We start from the raw sequence: 18,115 nt of genomic DNA, 5'->3' as shown, positions 1-18,115 counted from the left end.
GGGTTTGCAGGCTTTGTCCGCCGTTTCATCAAGGGTTTCAGCCAGATAGCAGCCCCTCTCAATGCCCTGACTTCTACCTCTCGCCCTTTTTCCTGGACACCTAGAGCAGAAGCAGCATTCTGTAAGCTCAAGAGCCTGTTTGTTTCAGCTCCAGTGCTTGTTTTCCCTGATCCTAAGAGACAGTTTATTGTGGAGGTAGATGCCTCGGATACGGGCATTGGGGCAGTTCTATCCCAACGGGCTGAGGTGGACCAGAGAATACATCCCTGCGCTTTTTATTCAAGAAGTTATGACCCTGCGGAGAAGAACTACGATGTGGGAAATAAGGAACTTCTGGCGTCCATGATGCCCTGAAGGAATGGAGACACTGGTTGGAGGGAGCGACGCTGCCGTTCATCGTGTGGTCAGATCACAAGAATCTAACCTACTTACAGACGGCAAAAAGATTCAACTCCAGACAGGCTCGCTGGGCCCTATTCTTCAGCCGGTTTGATTTCACCATCACTTACCGCCCAGACTCCAAGAACATCAGGGCTGATGCTCTCTCCCGTCAGGTCACAAGGAGAACCTCTGAGGTCCAAGAGGCACCCACTACCATCCTTCCTTCCTCCCGGGTCGTGGGTGCTGTCACCTGGCCTATCGAAGCCATAGTAAGGCAGGCCCAGCAAACAGAGCCTGATCCAGGTAATGGACCTCAAGACAGGCTCTTTGTCCCTGCCTCTGTCCGTCCACAAGTGTTGGAGTGGGGTCACTCCAGCCACATTGCCTGCCACCCAGGGGTACGTCGGACCACAGAGTTCATCAGCCGCAGATTCTGGTGGTCCTCACTCAACAGAGATGTCAAGGAGTTTGTAGCTGCCTGCACCACCTGTGCCCGGAGTAAGGCTTCGCATCGTCCTCCTGCAGTCACCACCAGCAACCCATCAACCTGGTCCAGATATCTTCCCTGGGTTGAGGACTCTCTCAACACCATGGAGAGCTCCGCCACTGGTATGTCCCCTTTTCAATGCTCTCTGGGTTACCAACCTCCCCTTTTTCCCCAACAGGAGCTGGAGGTGGCAGTTCCTTCCACCCGGGCCCACCTCCGCCGGTGTAGACGTGTCTGGAAGGCCGCCCGGGCTGCACTTCTTCGTGCCACTGTCCAAGCCCAGCGTGATGCCAACCGGCGGAGGGTGCGTGCTCCTGTATACCAGCCAGGCCAGAAGGTTTGGCTGTTGGCCCGGGACCTGCCCCTCCAGACCTCCCAGACCTCCACCCGCAAGCTGAATCCCCGGTTTGTTGGCCCCTACCCAGTGGACCGTGTCATCAGCCCTGTTGTGGTACGTTTACGCCTCCCTCTGGCTCTCAAGGTTCACCCTGTCTTTCACGTGTCGCAGCTCAAGCCTGTGTCCACCAGCGTCCTGTCTCCCCCTGCTCCTGCTCCTCCGCCCCCACGGGTCCTGGCTGATGGTGACCCTGTGTGGACGGTTCGGAAGCTGCTCGCTGTTCGTCGCCGAGGCCGGGGATTCCAGTACTTGGTGGATTGGGAGGGCTACGGGCCCGAAGAACGCTCCTGGGTACATGCTTCCTACCTGGCTGACCGCTCCTTGTTGGAGGACTTCTACAGGGACAATCCTGGGGCCCCTGGTCGGTCGTCCGGTGCCTCCCCTCAGGGGGGGGGGTACTGTTGTGGCTCCCCAGCAGCCAGGCAGCCCAGCACAGGTGCTGGCAATTCCAATCAGCCCAGCTGCTCCTCATCATCATCAGGACTGCTGGAGTATAAGAGGAGGCTGAGAAGGGGCGCCCGTCGCTTGAACGTTGACTACTGTGGCTCCCTCCGTAATCCCAGTGTCTCCTCGCTCATCCGAAGCTCCTCTCAACCGCCTCCTGGATCCTCTTCCCTCATACCTCTCCCTGGAAAACTTCCCCCTTACCTCCTCGGTCAGCACCCCCTCATTTCAGAGTAAATAAACACTTTTGGACAAAAGAAACATTGTTCTGTGTCTCTGTCTCTGGGGTATCTGGCACATTTGGCTACGCCACTATCTGAGCTTAACAGATAAAACAGGTTTCAGACAGATGCAGGACTGAGGGGCTCCATAAAGGACAAGTACAAGATAAACAAAATTAGTTGTTCCGCAAATCATGTAAAGACATTCCAGTTGAGTCCCAGATAAAAAAATATAAACCTGGAAGTACTGAAAATCACCTTTAAGCTGTACAGTACCCCACAACAGCACGAACTGTGCCATCCAATGGGAGGAAAAAAGAGAAAGAAGAGCAAACCAGGGTGAGTCACGGTCTCAAAAAAAGTGTTTGTCAGTCTTCCCATTCTCTTATAGTGTCTGAAACTTGATTCCTGGCAATGGCACATTGCACAAGTTACATTTTGTAACTTCCTGAAACACAGACACATTGTATATGCAAAACGGCAAACTTATTGCCAGAAAAGAACTTTGGACAATTCTGCAAGCCCTGTATTACTATCAATCATTTTAAACATCCTTGTTTTATACTTTTTCTGCAGTATGGCTTAGGTTATTTAACCTAAGGTTATTTACCGACCTGGCCCTTCTTTAAAACTGACAAATAACATATTATTAATGCTAGCATAATTGTCTAATAACATTAATTAATCATTTCATGTTCATGCTCATGGATCAATTATTAATTATACTAATTCTTTAATTATACTATTTATAAATGATCAATTATTCAATTGTTTTTCATCTTTTTTTCTTTCTTTTTTTTTAACATGAATACATTCATGATAATTGGTTAGGTAGGATAAGACTGTGGTACAGTTTTAAAAAGCTATCAGAGATCTGAAGCCAGACATAAACTCAGTCCGAGCAAGTAGTTTTCTGGGTGCTTTGTATAGAGAATATTTAATAAAAATATATATTTAATGGAAAAATTAAAACATTTTAGTTTCAAAAATAAGATGCACTCCACACCCTTGCTTTACACTCCACTGCATAAAGGGCACATTACTTCCTGCTCTGCAATATACAAATCAGGTCCAATGCAGACATTTGAATGTAATTCCAGTGTATGCTCGGAGAACATTACTGTAAATGTGGCCACTTTAAAGATATAACCATTCTAGTTTTTAGACATAGTCTAATCACAAAATGTAAAACTCGTTGTCTTGAATAGCATTAGAGTTCACAACAGCTTGAAATGAAAACCTTCATTTGATGTTTTTTTTAAATATCAGCATATCAACTCAGGTATTATATTGGTGCTGGTATTAAAAGTGTAACAGTACACAACTTCAATAACAATGTGACAGGAGGTCTACTGCCATTACTATGGTATACTTAAAGTCAATACTCTATTGGTTACAACTATGAACTCTTGAAATACCTGGTTTAGATTGAATTCAGGTGCTCCAGCGCATCAGTCTACTCATTTCTCTTCCTCCTCATCATTATTATTACTATTGACATTAAATCAGCTTGTCAAGACAGCTAAGAAGTTTTAACATTCCACCAAGAATTTAGCTAGCTGGGGGCTCCAGTGTCAATCTGGGACTGCTTACTGAAGAACTCAGCAGCCACCTCTTCAGAGGCCAAGTGCTTACTTGGAATGAATTCTGTATTGTTTGGTCCATCTGGTGCCTGTTTAGTTTGTTTCCTGGAGTGTACATTGAGACGGATAGATGTTTTGTTCTCAGAGAAGCGCTGATAGGGCTGTGACAATGCAACACAAGATGAGGGTCTCTCTTAACACTGCATTATGGATTCACCCTCAGAACCAAAAACCAAGAGGCCTCAATGCATTGGAAGCCATTATAATCCATGTATTGTTGTTTAAATTGTATATAAAAGTTCTGAATTTCACACTTGAATCACTCCATTCTGACAGACTGAGGCTGCAAATGTAGTTATGTCACTTTGCAGACAAATTATATTATTTTAGTGCTTTGATATTTGGTATTTCTTTTTTAAAAAGTCAAACTGCTTCTTGAAGAGTTATTATGTCTAGTTTCCAAATTATACAGGAAATGGAATAAGGTTGCAATGACAAGATTTCAAGTTATTAACATAACTTGAAAGCTTGTCATTGCTCCCAACAAAGCTGTTTGAGCTTGAGCATATTGGAGGGTCTGGGCAATATATGAGCCACACCATTGCCACCAATTTAAAGTATACTCACTACTTTCCCTGAAATAAAAAGACAGAAAGAGAACCCTGGCCTCAGGTGCCAGTTATGCAGTTGGTACAGCCATGATCCACCCTGACCATGTCCCTGCAACTCAACAAGTATATACAGTAAATGTAGCAATTCCTTCACTCTGAAAAACTTTTTTAATAATATATAATAATAATAATGGTGAACGGACGGCTGTCATCGGACAGGAGAACTTTGCTGAGCAGTCTGGATCAGTATTATGTTGGGATGGAAAAGCCAAGTAGTGCACCTGTGGAGAGTATCTTCAGCCCGGCCAGCTGACTCTGAGGAGAAACTGGTTGTCTTTATATTATTTTGAGGCAGTTATCATTTGTACAAGATGGTGTTATAATGGTCAATGTAGGAGCCATTATTTGTCTGCTTATTTTCAGTCTGTTTGTTTGTTTATTTTCTAGCTATCACTGGGTGGCAGTGCAGATTAGGGTGGTGGTTTGGGTCCACGTCACAATGGGTGCAATTATTATTATTTAGGCTCAGGTGTACGGCGTGGCCAATTAATGCATGGGTGACGGGGAGACTGCACGGTTTTTACCGCTCCCTAAAGACACCGGGTTATCAGCCAGAACCATTAAATCAGTCCATAAACCTTTTGCCAGTAATCCTACTTAATTATGACGGCAATAAATGGGAACCTCACCCGACCGTGGACGTCGCTGTGGATTCATTCATTCATCCATCCATCCATTCATTCATTCATTCATCCAGTAAGTGTGTTAAAACAAAAAAGTCCCATCTGAGTGCCTAATTGTTTGCCAGGATAGTCGCTACAGTCAAGACCCATATTATTTTATCTGTTGATATATTCATTTTACAACGAATGACATCACAGGCGTTGCTAATGAGTAATAATGTAACTAGTAGTGTAATTACTTTCCACAGGGAGTAACTAAGTAACGTATTACTTAAAAAAACAAAAAAAAAAAACAAGTAATGTGTACATTTTTTGAGTAACTTCCCCAACACTGAGCATCAGTACCACAGAAGTAGGATGTGGGTGATGAGAGCCTAGTTGTTAACACAAATACGATATATACTTCTATACGACTAGTTAGTCGTCCATGTTGTTTTAATGGTTCCACCCTATTTTGTCATGCCAAAAGATCCACTGCAGTGGTGAGGATTGAATCAACAAAAAATGATTCTCCATAATAGCAGAAGCAGTGTTGGACATACTGTAAGTGATTCAACGATCTGGAAGGTAGGATTTACAGGTGTCAAAGAGAGAGTATATAATCCAGACCAAGTTAGTTATGGTCAGAGTAAGAGGAAACATCATGTGCTGAGGAACATTTAAATGTATTTAAAAGCCCTGGTGTCCTGCCTCAGGAGCAGCCTAAGGAGCAGACGCATGTCTCATCTGCCACCATCCTATTGTTTGAGCTTGTGAAAGCATCATCTGTAGTTATTAGTTAGTCTGAGTCATGTATCATCATGTTTAGAGTATATTTGATAATATTAGGAATGAGGATTCTTTTGTTAACCTTTTAAGATTAATGTTGTAATTTAACATGTGCTTTTCTGGTTCATAATAATATTGATATTGGTTACAGGTTATAAAACTGTCAACTTTAAAGTGAAAGTGCATTATTATAATTTCATAGACATTTACAGTAAAAATTCATATAATTTTGATTAATTTAAAATTAGTATGATATGCTACTGTATGTAGCAGTAAGCTATTACTTTGTCATAATACCAGCTGCAACATTATTGCATTATGTATTTTGTTGTGTTTGTTGTTACAACGGCATCTTATTAAAAGGAACTACTAAGATGATTCCTGACTCTTGTGCATTTATTGGACGGAGTTTGGCTTGCTGTTAAATTGTGTTGCCACACAATGAGAACAGTATACCTGGACTGTACTTATATAGTACTTTTCTATTCGTTATGACCACTCAATGCTTTTACACTACATGTCTCATTCACCCATTCACACACATTCATACACTGATGACAGGAGCTAACACACAGGGTGCCAACCTGCTCATCAGAAGGAAACTAACTATTCATACACATTCACACACCATCGGGGGTTTGTATCTTGACCAAGGACACATCGACAGAATCGAACTGCAAACCTTCCAATTGGTGGTTGACAACTCAGGCAGGATACAATCAGCAGTGTCGGGCAAATCAAAAACACTGCTCTCCCAGGGAAGATAAAGCTTTGGTCATTTCAATTTAGAATCTCAACACTCCAACATAAGAGCTGTAGCACCAACCTCAGTAACAGGTAAGAAATGGACCACCAGCCGCAGCAGTACCGGACATACAATCAATGGCCAGACACCAGAAACCCACACAGGCACAGGGAGAACATGTAAACTCCACACAGACACGTCCCAGCAGGCCATAAATTCAGCGCCAACACTGTCGGCCTGTACAGGTTTCATGTTTTCACAAGTAGGAAGCAGTGATTGAAATATGTTTAGAATGCTAGAGGCTGAAATAAATGGTATTTTAGGATTATTATTTTCCCAAGTTAGTAGATCATGAAGTCGGAAAACAGAATCGTGTCTTGTTTTTTTTTTCTTCAAACATTGAATCATATGGTAAGCAGCAATGTAAAAAATCATTTATTTTTGTTGCAATTTAAATGAAAAGCTACAAATGATTTAACTTCATGACATGAGAGGAAATTCTCCTGAAATCTAGCTGCAGAGAAAAACCATGAGAGAAACCCTTGTAATATGTCCCTCACAGTTTGTCCACTCAGGCCCATAGAGAAGTTAAGGTGCTCGTGACTTAATCTCCAGCCATGAAGGAAGCAGCTGCCTGGGCTCTTCTCTTGCTTTAACTTCCTTTGGGCTTTTTCCGGTGACTGGGTGACACTCTCAGATTCCATTCATGAAGCAAGAATTTCATTATTGGAGACAAGACAATCAGCTACCCCCTGTAAGGACCTTAATTAAAAAGTCTCTCCTTGTGTTCTTCTGTGAAGACGAAACTCAAACGAAGTGAAGACCATGCTTCATGGTACCTGGAAAATTGGAAAAAATGTAATTCCTTAAAGCAATTCCTTTGAGGATTTAGTGTGTTCCACCCTTTCTCTGATTCTCCATTACCTCAGCAGTAACCATCATCCGTGCCTCACACTTACAGTGCAGCCATGAAATCCTCCATTCAATATGAACTGGGATCCGGAATTCACATTGTCACATTTTCTATCACCACTCATTAGTTCCCTTCTACTCATAAACCATTTAGTTAACCAGTCCAACCTACTCTTTGACCATTCCTTCACCTTCTTTCCCCAAGACACTGTTAGCTTCTTCTCTGCTCTAGGTTTCTTTGTGGTTACACTGATATGTTGGTTTGTTATTATATACTGTAAGAGCAGATATTGACCGTCTATTGAAAATCATACAAACAGGATGCACAGAGACTCAAAGTTCCAAGTTTAATTCCTGATATTAGTTCCTTTGGTTCTAAAGTACCTGGAACTGCTGGGTCTTCTGTTTCATTGACCGCTGATGTGTTGGAAGAACTACTACGCACTTATATATCTGTTGTCTCTACTCTGAGCTGATTCTGTGACATTTATTTCTACACATGCAGACATGAATCTGCTGTATGTTGCATTTTGATTAATAACTTATTATGTATAATATATTTTCATATATAATATTCAAGAGTTCTTTCATCCAAACAACAATTCATTTATACCTTAAATGTTGCATAGCATAGCAAGTTTGTCAGTCTTTGGATTTCTCAACATGTTTAGGTACAGGCTTGTACATTCATGGAGAGTCTTGGGGTTTTTTTGGGTTTTTTTTTTCATAACCAAACTTCGAAGAGCAGAAGTGTAAGGAATGGATTAAACAGTATCAGATCTATTCAAGTAATGTTACATGTCATGTGACAGCTATGGGGAATACTACATCATCTACAGCATTTACTGAGAAGAAGTCAAAGGTCATCTACAAGCAGTCAGTGAACAACCAGAGAAAGATCAAGAAGGACTTTAACATCAGAGGCTGTCTTTGAATTGAGACAAAAGTGAGCATCTCCAGCTACATACATACATACCTGTTATGAAGTGAGTTCCTGGAATACAGTTGCAGTGCTTAAAGAAACTGTGAGTAGTAAACTAAACACGACTTCATGGTGCAGATTCACCATGAAATAAAAGCTAATTAGTAATCCAGTATCGCCATAGCAACATTATGCTTCCTGTTTACATCACCGAAAGCTTGATTCAAACACTGCTCAGAAAATATCAAAAACATATAAAATATACAAATTCCACAATAATTAACATTTTCTTGATAGAATTAAGGCTCAGAATGTTCCATCATGCAGGATTTTTCCTGCCTATCTAACTTAAAGGCAGCTCAGTGTGTTGGCCAGCAACAGCTTTACCTGAAGGTAACAGTGCAGCTGCTCTGCACCACTGGAGGCATGATGTTAATAACACAGCTCCTCTGTTTGTCATTCATACAGGCAGGACACTGTAACATACTTTCAACTCATTCATTCATTCATTCTTTTGACTATTTATCTTAATTGCCAGTTACATGTCATAATGCATTTCAGTGGTCCAAGGACATCAGTGAATGGTTTGGCACACAGTATACTGGTCATCTCTTCATTGAGAATCAATTCTGAATCGAATAGGCACCTATGTATTGTTATAATATCAAATTGGGAGATATACTAGTATACTATCACAGGCCTGTAAAATAAATATTGTCATTGATCACAGTTTTATCTTGGTATAAAATTTTAAATCTTTTTGTACATTTTGTCTGTCAAATCATGATTTTGTTTTACTTAAGCACAGGACATTCTAAAAGGCCACTAACATAAGCATTAATGGCTAACTAGTCACCTTTACTAGTAACTTATTAGCTTATTATTATTACTACATTATTTTGTGGGGTTACAGGTAATGTTAGAAAGAGCCCTGTTTAGAAATGGAACATCCACTGTGTTAAGTATTTCACAAAATAACACAAATGACCTTATGAAATTAAATAGTAGAACTGATGTTATGTTTTAGTGTATTTTAAGAGAGAATACAAGAACTGCTACTTTGTTTACTATGTGTACTTCATGGATCAAATGCTGAGGATGGTGATTTATGCTTAATTAGCATGATATCCTATAATGTTTATATCATATTTACCATGCTTTTGCATGTTTTTCATGTCAAGTGGAAAGATTAAAAACCCAGTTGATATTTCATCTGTTTAATCTATTTCTGTTGGCTCTATTGGATGAGCTACGCTGCAACCATAACAATAACCATAACTAAGCCTAACCCGTTTGTTTACTTCTGTCTGAAAACAGGACCCATCCTTTCAAATACTGTTACAAATTCAGATGGTACATTTGCCACTGTTGTACTGTAAACTGTATCTGTGCTAGAATTAAATGCTTGACACGCAACAATAAAGAATGTGGAACTTAGCAAGTTTCAAATGAGGCCAATGCTTGTTTTCCTGTCATAAAAGCTGAAACATGTATAGTATGACTGACATTGTAATTATGGCATGAGCAGTCTAGCTTAACTTGAAGATAACAATATATGCCATGTCTTGTTTAGATATGTAATAAGCCTAAAAAGAGTGAAAACAAACCGGCTTCAAAAGTCCATTCTGTTGATATAAGAGGGATATTTTATTTGCATGTACATGCCCTAAATACACATTTATGAAAGAGCAAAGTGTAAGGTTAGCAGGTATAGCACACACACATACACACACTGCTCAGTCATTCTTCCTCCTCCTCCAGCCTCTTATGCAATATGACACAGTTTCTTCTATCCAAGCAGACTGCACTGCTGCTGTACAAAGAATGCATGAGGGAGAGGAGGAACTAGAGAGGGAGGGAAGGAGAGAGAGATTGTCATGTTGTGAATTCCTCTGGATGTGGAGCTGATTCTTAATGGATATAAAGTCTGCCTCAGTTTGCATCTCTCTCCAGAGACCATGTGGTTTTAGGGAGGAAATGGAAGCTTTGGTAAGGGGGATGGGACAGGAGAGGACAGGAGAGGACAGCACAGGAGAGGTGAGGAGAGGAGAGGAGAGGAGAGGAGAGGAGAGGAGAGGAGAGGAGAGGTACAGCAAAGGTACAGAGATGTTGGGCTAAGACCAGACAGACATGAGTGCAGAGGAAAAAAATGTCTAAATTTGGCACTTCCCTTCATCCATTTCACCTCAGGACACCATGTGCATACATACACACATACGCACAATTTATGCACAAAATGATCCCATAGTACTTAAAATAAGTCTACACTACACATGTCTTATTGATTTTCAGAATGGCTAAACAGACCTGCTGAAGTTAGACCGATTGCTTGATGGAAGTTTCTATAATGTCATCAAGTATCTTTTATTACGCATCACCAACACTGTTCTCTATTCAAGGTTTTGTATGTCGGAATCAGTCAAATTCCTTCTCATTAGCAACACCTGTGGCCGCTAAGCTTGTATGCTCGCATGCAGGCTCGTAGCACAAACACACATACAGAGGCTCCTGTTATGCTGTAGCTGCACCACCCAACTTGCAAAAATATGCTGATTAACCACCCGAACCTGAACCGACCCAGAAACTGCCAACTTTGTTTCCCATGCTGTAGCCGGGAAACAACAAGCTTTGGTCAGGAAGCAACACACTGTGACTGGGAAACAACAAGCTTTGGCCAGGAAGCAACATGCTGTAGCCGGGAAACAACAAGCTTTGGCCAGGAAGCAACACACTGTAGCTGAGAAAACAACAAGCTTTGGTCAGGAAGCAACACACTGTGACTGGGAAACAACAAGCTTTGGCCAGGAAGCAACATGCTGTAGCCGGGAAACAACAAGCTTTGGCCAGGAAGCAACACACTGTAGCTGAGAAAACAACAAGCTTTGGCCAGGAAGCAACACACTGTAGCCGGGAAATAACAAGCTTTGGCCAGGAAGCAACACACTGTAGCTGAGAAAACAACAAGCTTTGGCCAGGAAGCAACACACTGTAGCCGGGAAATAACAAGCTTTGGCCAGGAAGCAACACACTGTAGCCGAGAAACAACAAGCTTTGGCTAGGAAGCAACACGCTGTAGCCGGGAAACAACAAGCTTTGGCCAGGAAGCAACACACTGTAGCTGAGAAAAACAACAAGCTTTGGCCAGGAAGCAACACACTGTAGCCGGGAAATAACAAGTTGTGGCCAGGAAGCAACACACTGTAGCCGAGAAACAACAAGCTTTGGCCAGGAAGCAACACACTGTAGCTGGGAAACAACAAGCTTTGGCCAGGAAGCAACATACTGTGACTGGGAAACAACAAGCTATGGCCAGGAAACAACAACCTATGGCCAGGAAGCAACAAGCTTTGGCCAGGAAGCAACAAGCTTTGGCCAGGAAGCAACAAGCTATGGCCAGGAAACAACAAGCTATGGCCAGGAAGCAACAAGCTTTGGCCAGGAAGCAACACACTGTGGCTGGGAAACAACAAGCTTTGGCCAGGAAGCAACACACTGTGGCTGGGAAACAAGCTTTGGCCAAGAAGAAACACACTGTGGCTGGGAAACAACAAGCTTTGGCCAGGAAGCAACACACTGTAGCTGGGAAACAAGCTTTGGCCAAGAAGAAACACACTGTGGCTGGGAAACAACAAGCTTTGGCCAGGAAGCAACACACTGTAGCTGGGAAACAAGCTTTGGCCAAGAAGAAACACACTGTGGCTGGGAAACAACAAGCTTTGGCCAGGAAGCAACACTCTGTGGCTGGGAAACAAGCTATGGCCAGGAAGCAACACTCTGTCGCTGGGAAACAATGCACTGTGACTGAGGAGCAACATGCTGCCATTTTGTTTTGAAATGTGGGCTTATTGCCTTTGAACTAACAGCAGAAAAAACAAAAAGGGGTAAGTCCTGTTCTGCTTTTGTTTGGGAACTTGTTTTCTGATCATTTGTTGAGGAAGTAATGTATGTGTGATCAGGAGTGGGCAATCCATCCCAGGTCATTCAAATAGAAACAAGTCCACAGGCTGTTAAAGGCGAACGAGACAGTCGAGAAGGTCTCGACTTTTTCTCGTTTTTTTTTTTAAGTATATTTTTTGGAGCTTTTTGCCTTTAATGGACAGACAAGTAGAAAGAGACAGGTAACTGGAGGCAGAGAGGGGGGAATGACACACAGGATAGGACCGCTCGGCACGGGATTCGAACCGGGGTCACCTGCAGTGAGGACTGTAGCCTCTACACATGGGGTGGGTGCTCTACCCACTGAGCTAAACACTGCACCAAGGTCTCATTTTTTAATCAATAAAAAAATATTTATCAATTCTACACATAGAACCTTAAATGACTTTGCTTTTTAAATACATTTTGATTCATTTAAAGTATAGATTAAAGTAGATAATTTGATCATTAGTGAAGATATCATTTTATTGGTGAACTGTTTTCTGAGTGACACTCATGCCAACCACAGGTAAGTGACGGTAGCCTAGCTTGTAGCCTAGCGTAAAATCAGGGCTATGGGTAAAACTCACCATGAAATTGCAAACGCCACCGCTGACGATAATGTTACCCAACCTTTGGAAGGCTGTGCAATGACAAACTTTCTGCATTTCCTTCTGCTGTCTGTCTCCTGTGCTCCGCTCCATGTGTGTGTGTATGGGCTAAGTCCCATCCTCAAGTGAAACACAAAACAAAGGAGACAAGGGAAACTAATACAAACATCAAAGACAACAGGATGCAGAGAAATGGAATGAGTGCACATAATTTAGATAAATAATATGAATAAACATATTTTGTTTCTTTCAGGAGGGGCGAGAGATTCAGAAGGAGGGGTGAGCTGCAGAGGCAAATACTGAGCGTACAGTTGTGACATCACAACCTTACAGAAGCCAAAACGGCTCATTTAAAAGGCACAGTCTCTGAATATGGGCTGTATGTATTTCATTTGTGCATGGGTGAGCAGTACTTCTATCACACCTAGGCCTGCTTTACAATCAAAATAGAAATGGAAAACTCCCTTTCTACAATATATGACCTTTAAGAACATAATGTCTGATGAAAAATATTGTGGAGCTTTATGTGAAGCAGAATTCATCCAAATGTCAATGATGTATGTGTGTACAGGTATGTTGAAGTAGATTACCATCAGTTACAGCAGGTTTAATGTCTCCCTCAGGAGAAAAGATACTGTTTACTGTGTGATTTAGACTGAAAACAAAGTCCATGTTATGTTTTATTGCTCATTATGATGACTCAAGGGCAACACAAATATGGAAAATGTCATTTATTAATTCTTTGTTATGCAATGTAATGTTATACATTTTGTTCTTGTCTGTTTGACAAATGTTTAACTGCTGCAACTGTGTCTGTGGAGCAGGAAGACCCCACCCTTCCATAAAACACTTTGCTTTCATTACTCTCTAATTGTCGGAGGGCCACCCAAAGGTATTAATGAATGTCAGATATATTTGATAGAATTAGAAATAGTTCACTATGATTCCATTTGCTAGAAATGATCTCATTAAGGCTGTACACATTTCTGCAACAGCAGACATCCGACCATCCAGCAGAATGGGAATGAATAATGTGAAGCTGTTTAGGACTGTGTCATGAAACATTTGAAAAACCCTGTTGAACTTTAGTACAATGGCTGAAAACAAAAAGACAGAACTGTAAACTGTAGGCCAAAACACATAGCCCTACTGGTTTTCCTTTTTTTTTTTCTACTAAAGAGGAGGTTTCAATTATTGCGCATGTCTCAGTTATGAACATATGGAAAGAATTTATTTACACAGGTTGTCAAAGGAGCTGGTGGTCTTTAGCTTGGGTGGTGTTAAGTAACTTAGGGGCTGCAGCTCAGTTCTCGAGGTCAAGCTGCTCTGGTTAATGACTGTGCACAGTGTGAATGAGCAGAAAGTCTGAAAGCAATTTGAACAGTCTGCCAGCAAACAGAATGATACAGTACCACAGTACAGAGTCACCAGTTCGGCTGCTGGACAAGTCATCCCCTCATGAAATGCACAAAACAGAGGTTTAACAGAGATTTATCATTTCTCCTTGATAATCCATTTTGCTGTCCAGACATCAAAAATTACCCAGCATAATTATTGACACTGCTGGTTTGTATGGGTTAACAGTTAGCCTTGGGCGTTCTGTCACACTGCTTTCAATGTTTACTCTCTGGTGCAGTTCCAGGAAAGGCTGTGGTCTCCTTTAGGCCCACTGGACAGTGTACAACCAGCTCACTCAGCAGATTTAGCTCTCCCAGGCAGAATTTCTCATAGCAAAGGTCTTTGTTATAAACGTCCAAGAGAAATTGACAATCACAAGCTGTTTTCTCATAGACTCCAGCATCAGGTCCAGACATTTTCCAGAGTTGCCTTTTCACAGCATGAGATTGTCCATGTCAAATGTGTTCACACCCACTGAAAATACAGTGGTTTAGGTGACAGATGGCACCTAGGTACAGTGTGAGGGAGGCAAGAGATGCAATGTGACATGATGCAAACAATATAATTCAGTTGCAATTTGGCTTTTTTAAGCTTTTCACCAGAAATAAACTGGCTATTATTTTACGAGAAAGGAAGTCAGGAAGACAGAAAGTCCCATTGGCACTAGCTTCACAGTAGAGTGTACAGGCCCAGTCAAAACAATGCAGTATCACTGGCCTACTGTATGTATCCAGCGCAAGCCACATAACAGAAACATCATCAGCATGCCCATTCGCTTGCTGTTAATTCTTGTGAAAATGACCTGCTATAGTCACATGTGGGTTCCATTGCACATTACATGGACTTTGTACTAAGGACCTGGCAGAATAAAGTCCACTTCACATCTGATTTGGACATTTGCAATCACACATACAGTTTTTTTGGGTAATGTCGGGAAATATTCAAGGTTGCAGGGCACGTGTACTTTTAAATGGTCAAAAGCTAGTTGGAGCTAATGCAGAAGCTTGCTAGCACTAGTGCTAGCTCAGCTGGTCATGAGACCCTGTAGTGGTCCATCAAGAGTAACCTGAAGTGATGCTGCTGTACTAACCCTAACCCTATTTTGCCTTTGTGGAGAAAGCGCACATCTGTAGCTTTTTTGGTGGGCATTTCAGCATGTGGAATGGGTGGATCTGACTGAGTTCCAACCAAAAAGTGGTGGCAACATGTTCTGTGTGCATTTAGCCCTGTATTAACACATCTTTCCTGATGCAAATATGATTTCCAGATACAGATCAATGTTAACACCAGGAAATGGGGTCAATGCAAACCAATGACATGACAGTTGTGCCACAGAGAAGAGTCTGAATCAGGTATTTACTGAGAGGTTACTACAGCAAGCAGCCCTGCAGTAAACACTTTTAATTCAGGTTTCTAGCTGTGCAATGTGGTTCTTTGGCTTCACTGAATGGTTCTGTCTCCAGAATAGTTCAACAGAGAAATGTTTGGACAACTAAAACTTCAATCTGCAACTATTTAAACTTTTCCATGACAATTTCCAGAGCTGGTCTGTAATACTTTTCACTGGATCTTGTGGTCAGTTATGTTCCACACTACAAAAACTGCCACAGTTCAAGAGAAGGGAGACCCACTTTGCTATGCCTTAACAAAAAAATCCTTATTATGAATTTCTATAAAACTACAAAAATCTATGAGCTTGGCAAAGAGATGCCACGGGTTAGGAAAATGTGCACATTATGAACGTAAAAGAGCACAGAGCTGGGTTTACTCTGTGTTTGACAGTGTTAACAGCAAGAGACTCAGCAGGTTCCAACAAGAATTTACCAGAAAGGAGATACACATTAAATAAGGAAACATCTGTATTCCACACAGCCTCTCTTACAACACACCGGAGCTGAATTAACATCAAAGGATGACAGATAGCAGTAAATGCTGCTGTGAAACCTATGATTTATTAGCAATGCTTCCCTGGGATGTTCAACTGGCCAATTTCAGCCGGGAGGGTGGAGAAGCAGACAGTAGGTCATTCTCACAGTTCACTGTGATCACATCACTTCAGAGAGATTTGGAAGATTTTTCAGGGTTTTTGAGGTGAGCGCAAGGAACATTCCCGAGATTCTTTAAAAAAAAATTTTTAAAACACACCAGTTTCATCCAGTGTAATTTGACCCACATGTATGAAACAATTTCTCTGCCAAAAAGACTCAAGCATAAAAATCCTATTTGTACTTGCAAAGTGCTACTTTCAAAACTGTGAGAACCATTTTCAGGACTGTAACAAGATAGACATGTTCAACAACATGTCCGCAAGTTCAACAAGGTGTTGGCTGATCAGTTTAAAACACTGCAACAAGCACATCTGCACCGAAGCACTCATTGGTTAGATGAATGTAAGAACTTTTTTGGAGGTGAAACTCAGACAAACAAACAATTCCTCAATGTAAAGAATAACTAAGCACAAGAACAGTAAGAACAGTAGGGTTTTTTTCCCTTCCAAATAAGTTTGTCTAACCTGAATGTTTGTTTCCAGCCTGTCTGATCACCTGACTGCTCGTGTTTCTTGATCGGTCTGATTTCTATTAATAATGTCACATAATTCCCCAATCTCAGCTATTAGCGTAGTGAGCACAATGCTATTACTGAGCTTGCTGAATGATGAAACCTACCATGATGATTTTTTTCTGGGTCTCAAACAATCTTTTGCTCTTCAATTATTGACACAGACTTGCCTATTCCTTTGCTTATATATTAATACAAACAAAAGTCAACTGCCTGTGAATTGTGTGGACTTTATTGAAATGAGAGGAAACATAGCTGCAACTGAAAACAGCAACAGGATCAGAGACTGTATCTTTGAACATTTCATACTTCATTCTAACTTCCAAATTATTTGTACACTTTGAAAAGTAGAATTGTGCATCCCATCCATCTTATGCGAGGGAGTAAACATCTCATTGTAATAGGCATCAGCAAAACTCATTGTGACCATAATCCCATGCTCTATGTCATCCAATCTTGTCCCCCGTACCACTCACCTTGTACAGTCCCACAGTATTTGGACTGGTCAGCTTCTGGAGCAGAGCCGCTCTTGGCAGAGCGTCGGTGCCGCAGCAGCCGGTGTTTGTGTCCGGAAAACGACTGCGATGGATCATTGTCGACCAGCGGCTGGATGAACATGCTGTCCTCCCCGATCAGGACAAGCCCACTCTGTGCACCAAACAGAGAAATAGAGGATGAAACTAAAGATTTCAAAAGGTAGAATGGCTTTATAGCTACTATATGGTGAGTTTTTACAGTAAAAATAATTACAACTGCACTACATTTTGTCACTGTATTAGTTATGAGAATAGCATTATTTATGTTGTGCAACGTGATGCATTTGCACTGTGCAAGCACAAGCACAACATCATCAAAACACAGTTAGAATTAGAGTGTAATTACTAAGTGTCTGGTAGGCTTTTTGCTACAAACATGCTCCTGACATGTTGATGTTAGTTATTGAGTATTTCATCGATTAATCAAGTAATTGAATAAATTATTTTGAAACACATCTCTGAAAATGAACAATCAATTGGGTTTTATTCCTGGACATTCCTTTTTAAAATCAGGAGTTTGTCAAACAGGTCATATAATATATAATATAACATGCTGGAGAGAGAAAACACTGCTGATCTGTCAGTAACTGTCATAACTGTGTTCCTTTATTAGCATTAGTGCAGTTCATATGTGTGCAGATACAGACACAGGGACTAAGACACAAGGAAACGTGAATGCAATTTAAGTTAGTTGGGATGCACCCTCTTTCACAGCGGGGGCAGGGCTTAGCCCTTTGTGTGTACAGCAGAGAGTTGGAGAATTGTCTGCAGCTTAACTAACTCCTTATGAAGAACCACTCCCTACCCACTACCACTTCACTACTAAGAGTAACTCCAAATCAGGTAACACTCACAGCTGTGGAGGGCACTTCTAATGAAAGGAAAGGGTGTGAATGGATAGCCAAATTATGTGATGCCCTTGCCATGCTAACGAAAAAAGGA

At 41.5% G+C, this 18,115-nt stretch overlaps 1 protein-coding gene across 1 annotated transcript in view; it reads right to left on the bottom strand.

Annotated features, from left to right (window-relative positions):
- Positions 1 to 18,115, bottom strand: part of adamts17 (ADAM metallopeptidase with thrombospondin type 1 motif, 17) — a 160,401-nt gene that overhangs the window by 129,293 nt on the left and 12,993 nt on the right. The window contains exon 3 of the mRNA XM_053324532.1: positions 17,114 to 17,285. Within this exon, the coding sequence (XP_053180507.1) occupies positions 17,114 to 17,285 (172 nt within the window). The remainder of the gene's footprint in view (positions 1 to 17,113; positions 17,286 to 18,115) is intronic.

The sequence above is a fragment of the Scomber japonicus genome, chromosome 1 (genome assembly GCF_027409825.1).
Source record: "Scomber japonicus isolate fScoJap1 chromosome 1, fScoJap1.pri, whole genome shotgun sequence".
Classification (NCBI taxonomy): domain Eukaryota; kingdom Metazoa; phylum Chordata; class Actinopteri; order Scombriformes; family Scombridae; genus Scomber; species Scomber japonicus.
The sequence above is the reverse complement of the archived record's forward strand: the minus strand, read 5'-3'. Positions and strand labels throughout refer to the sequence as shown.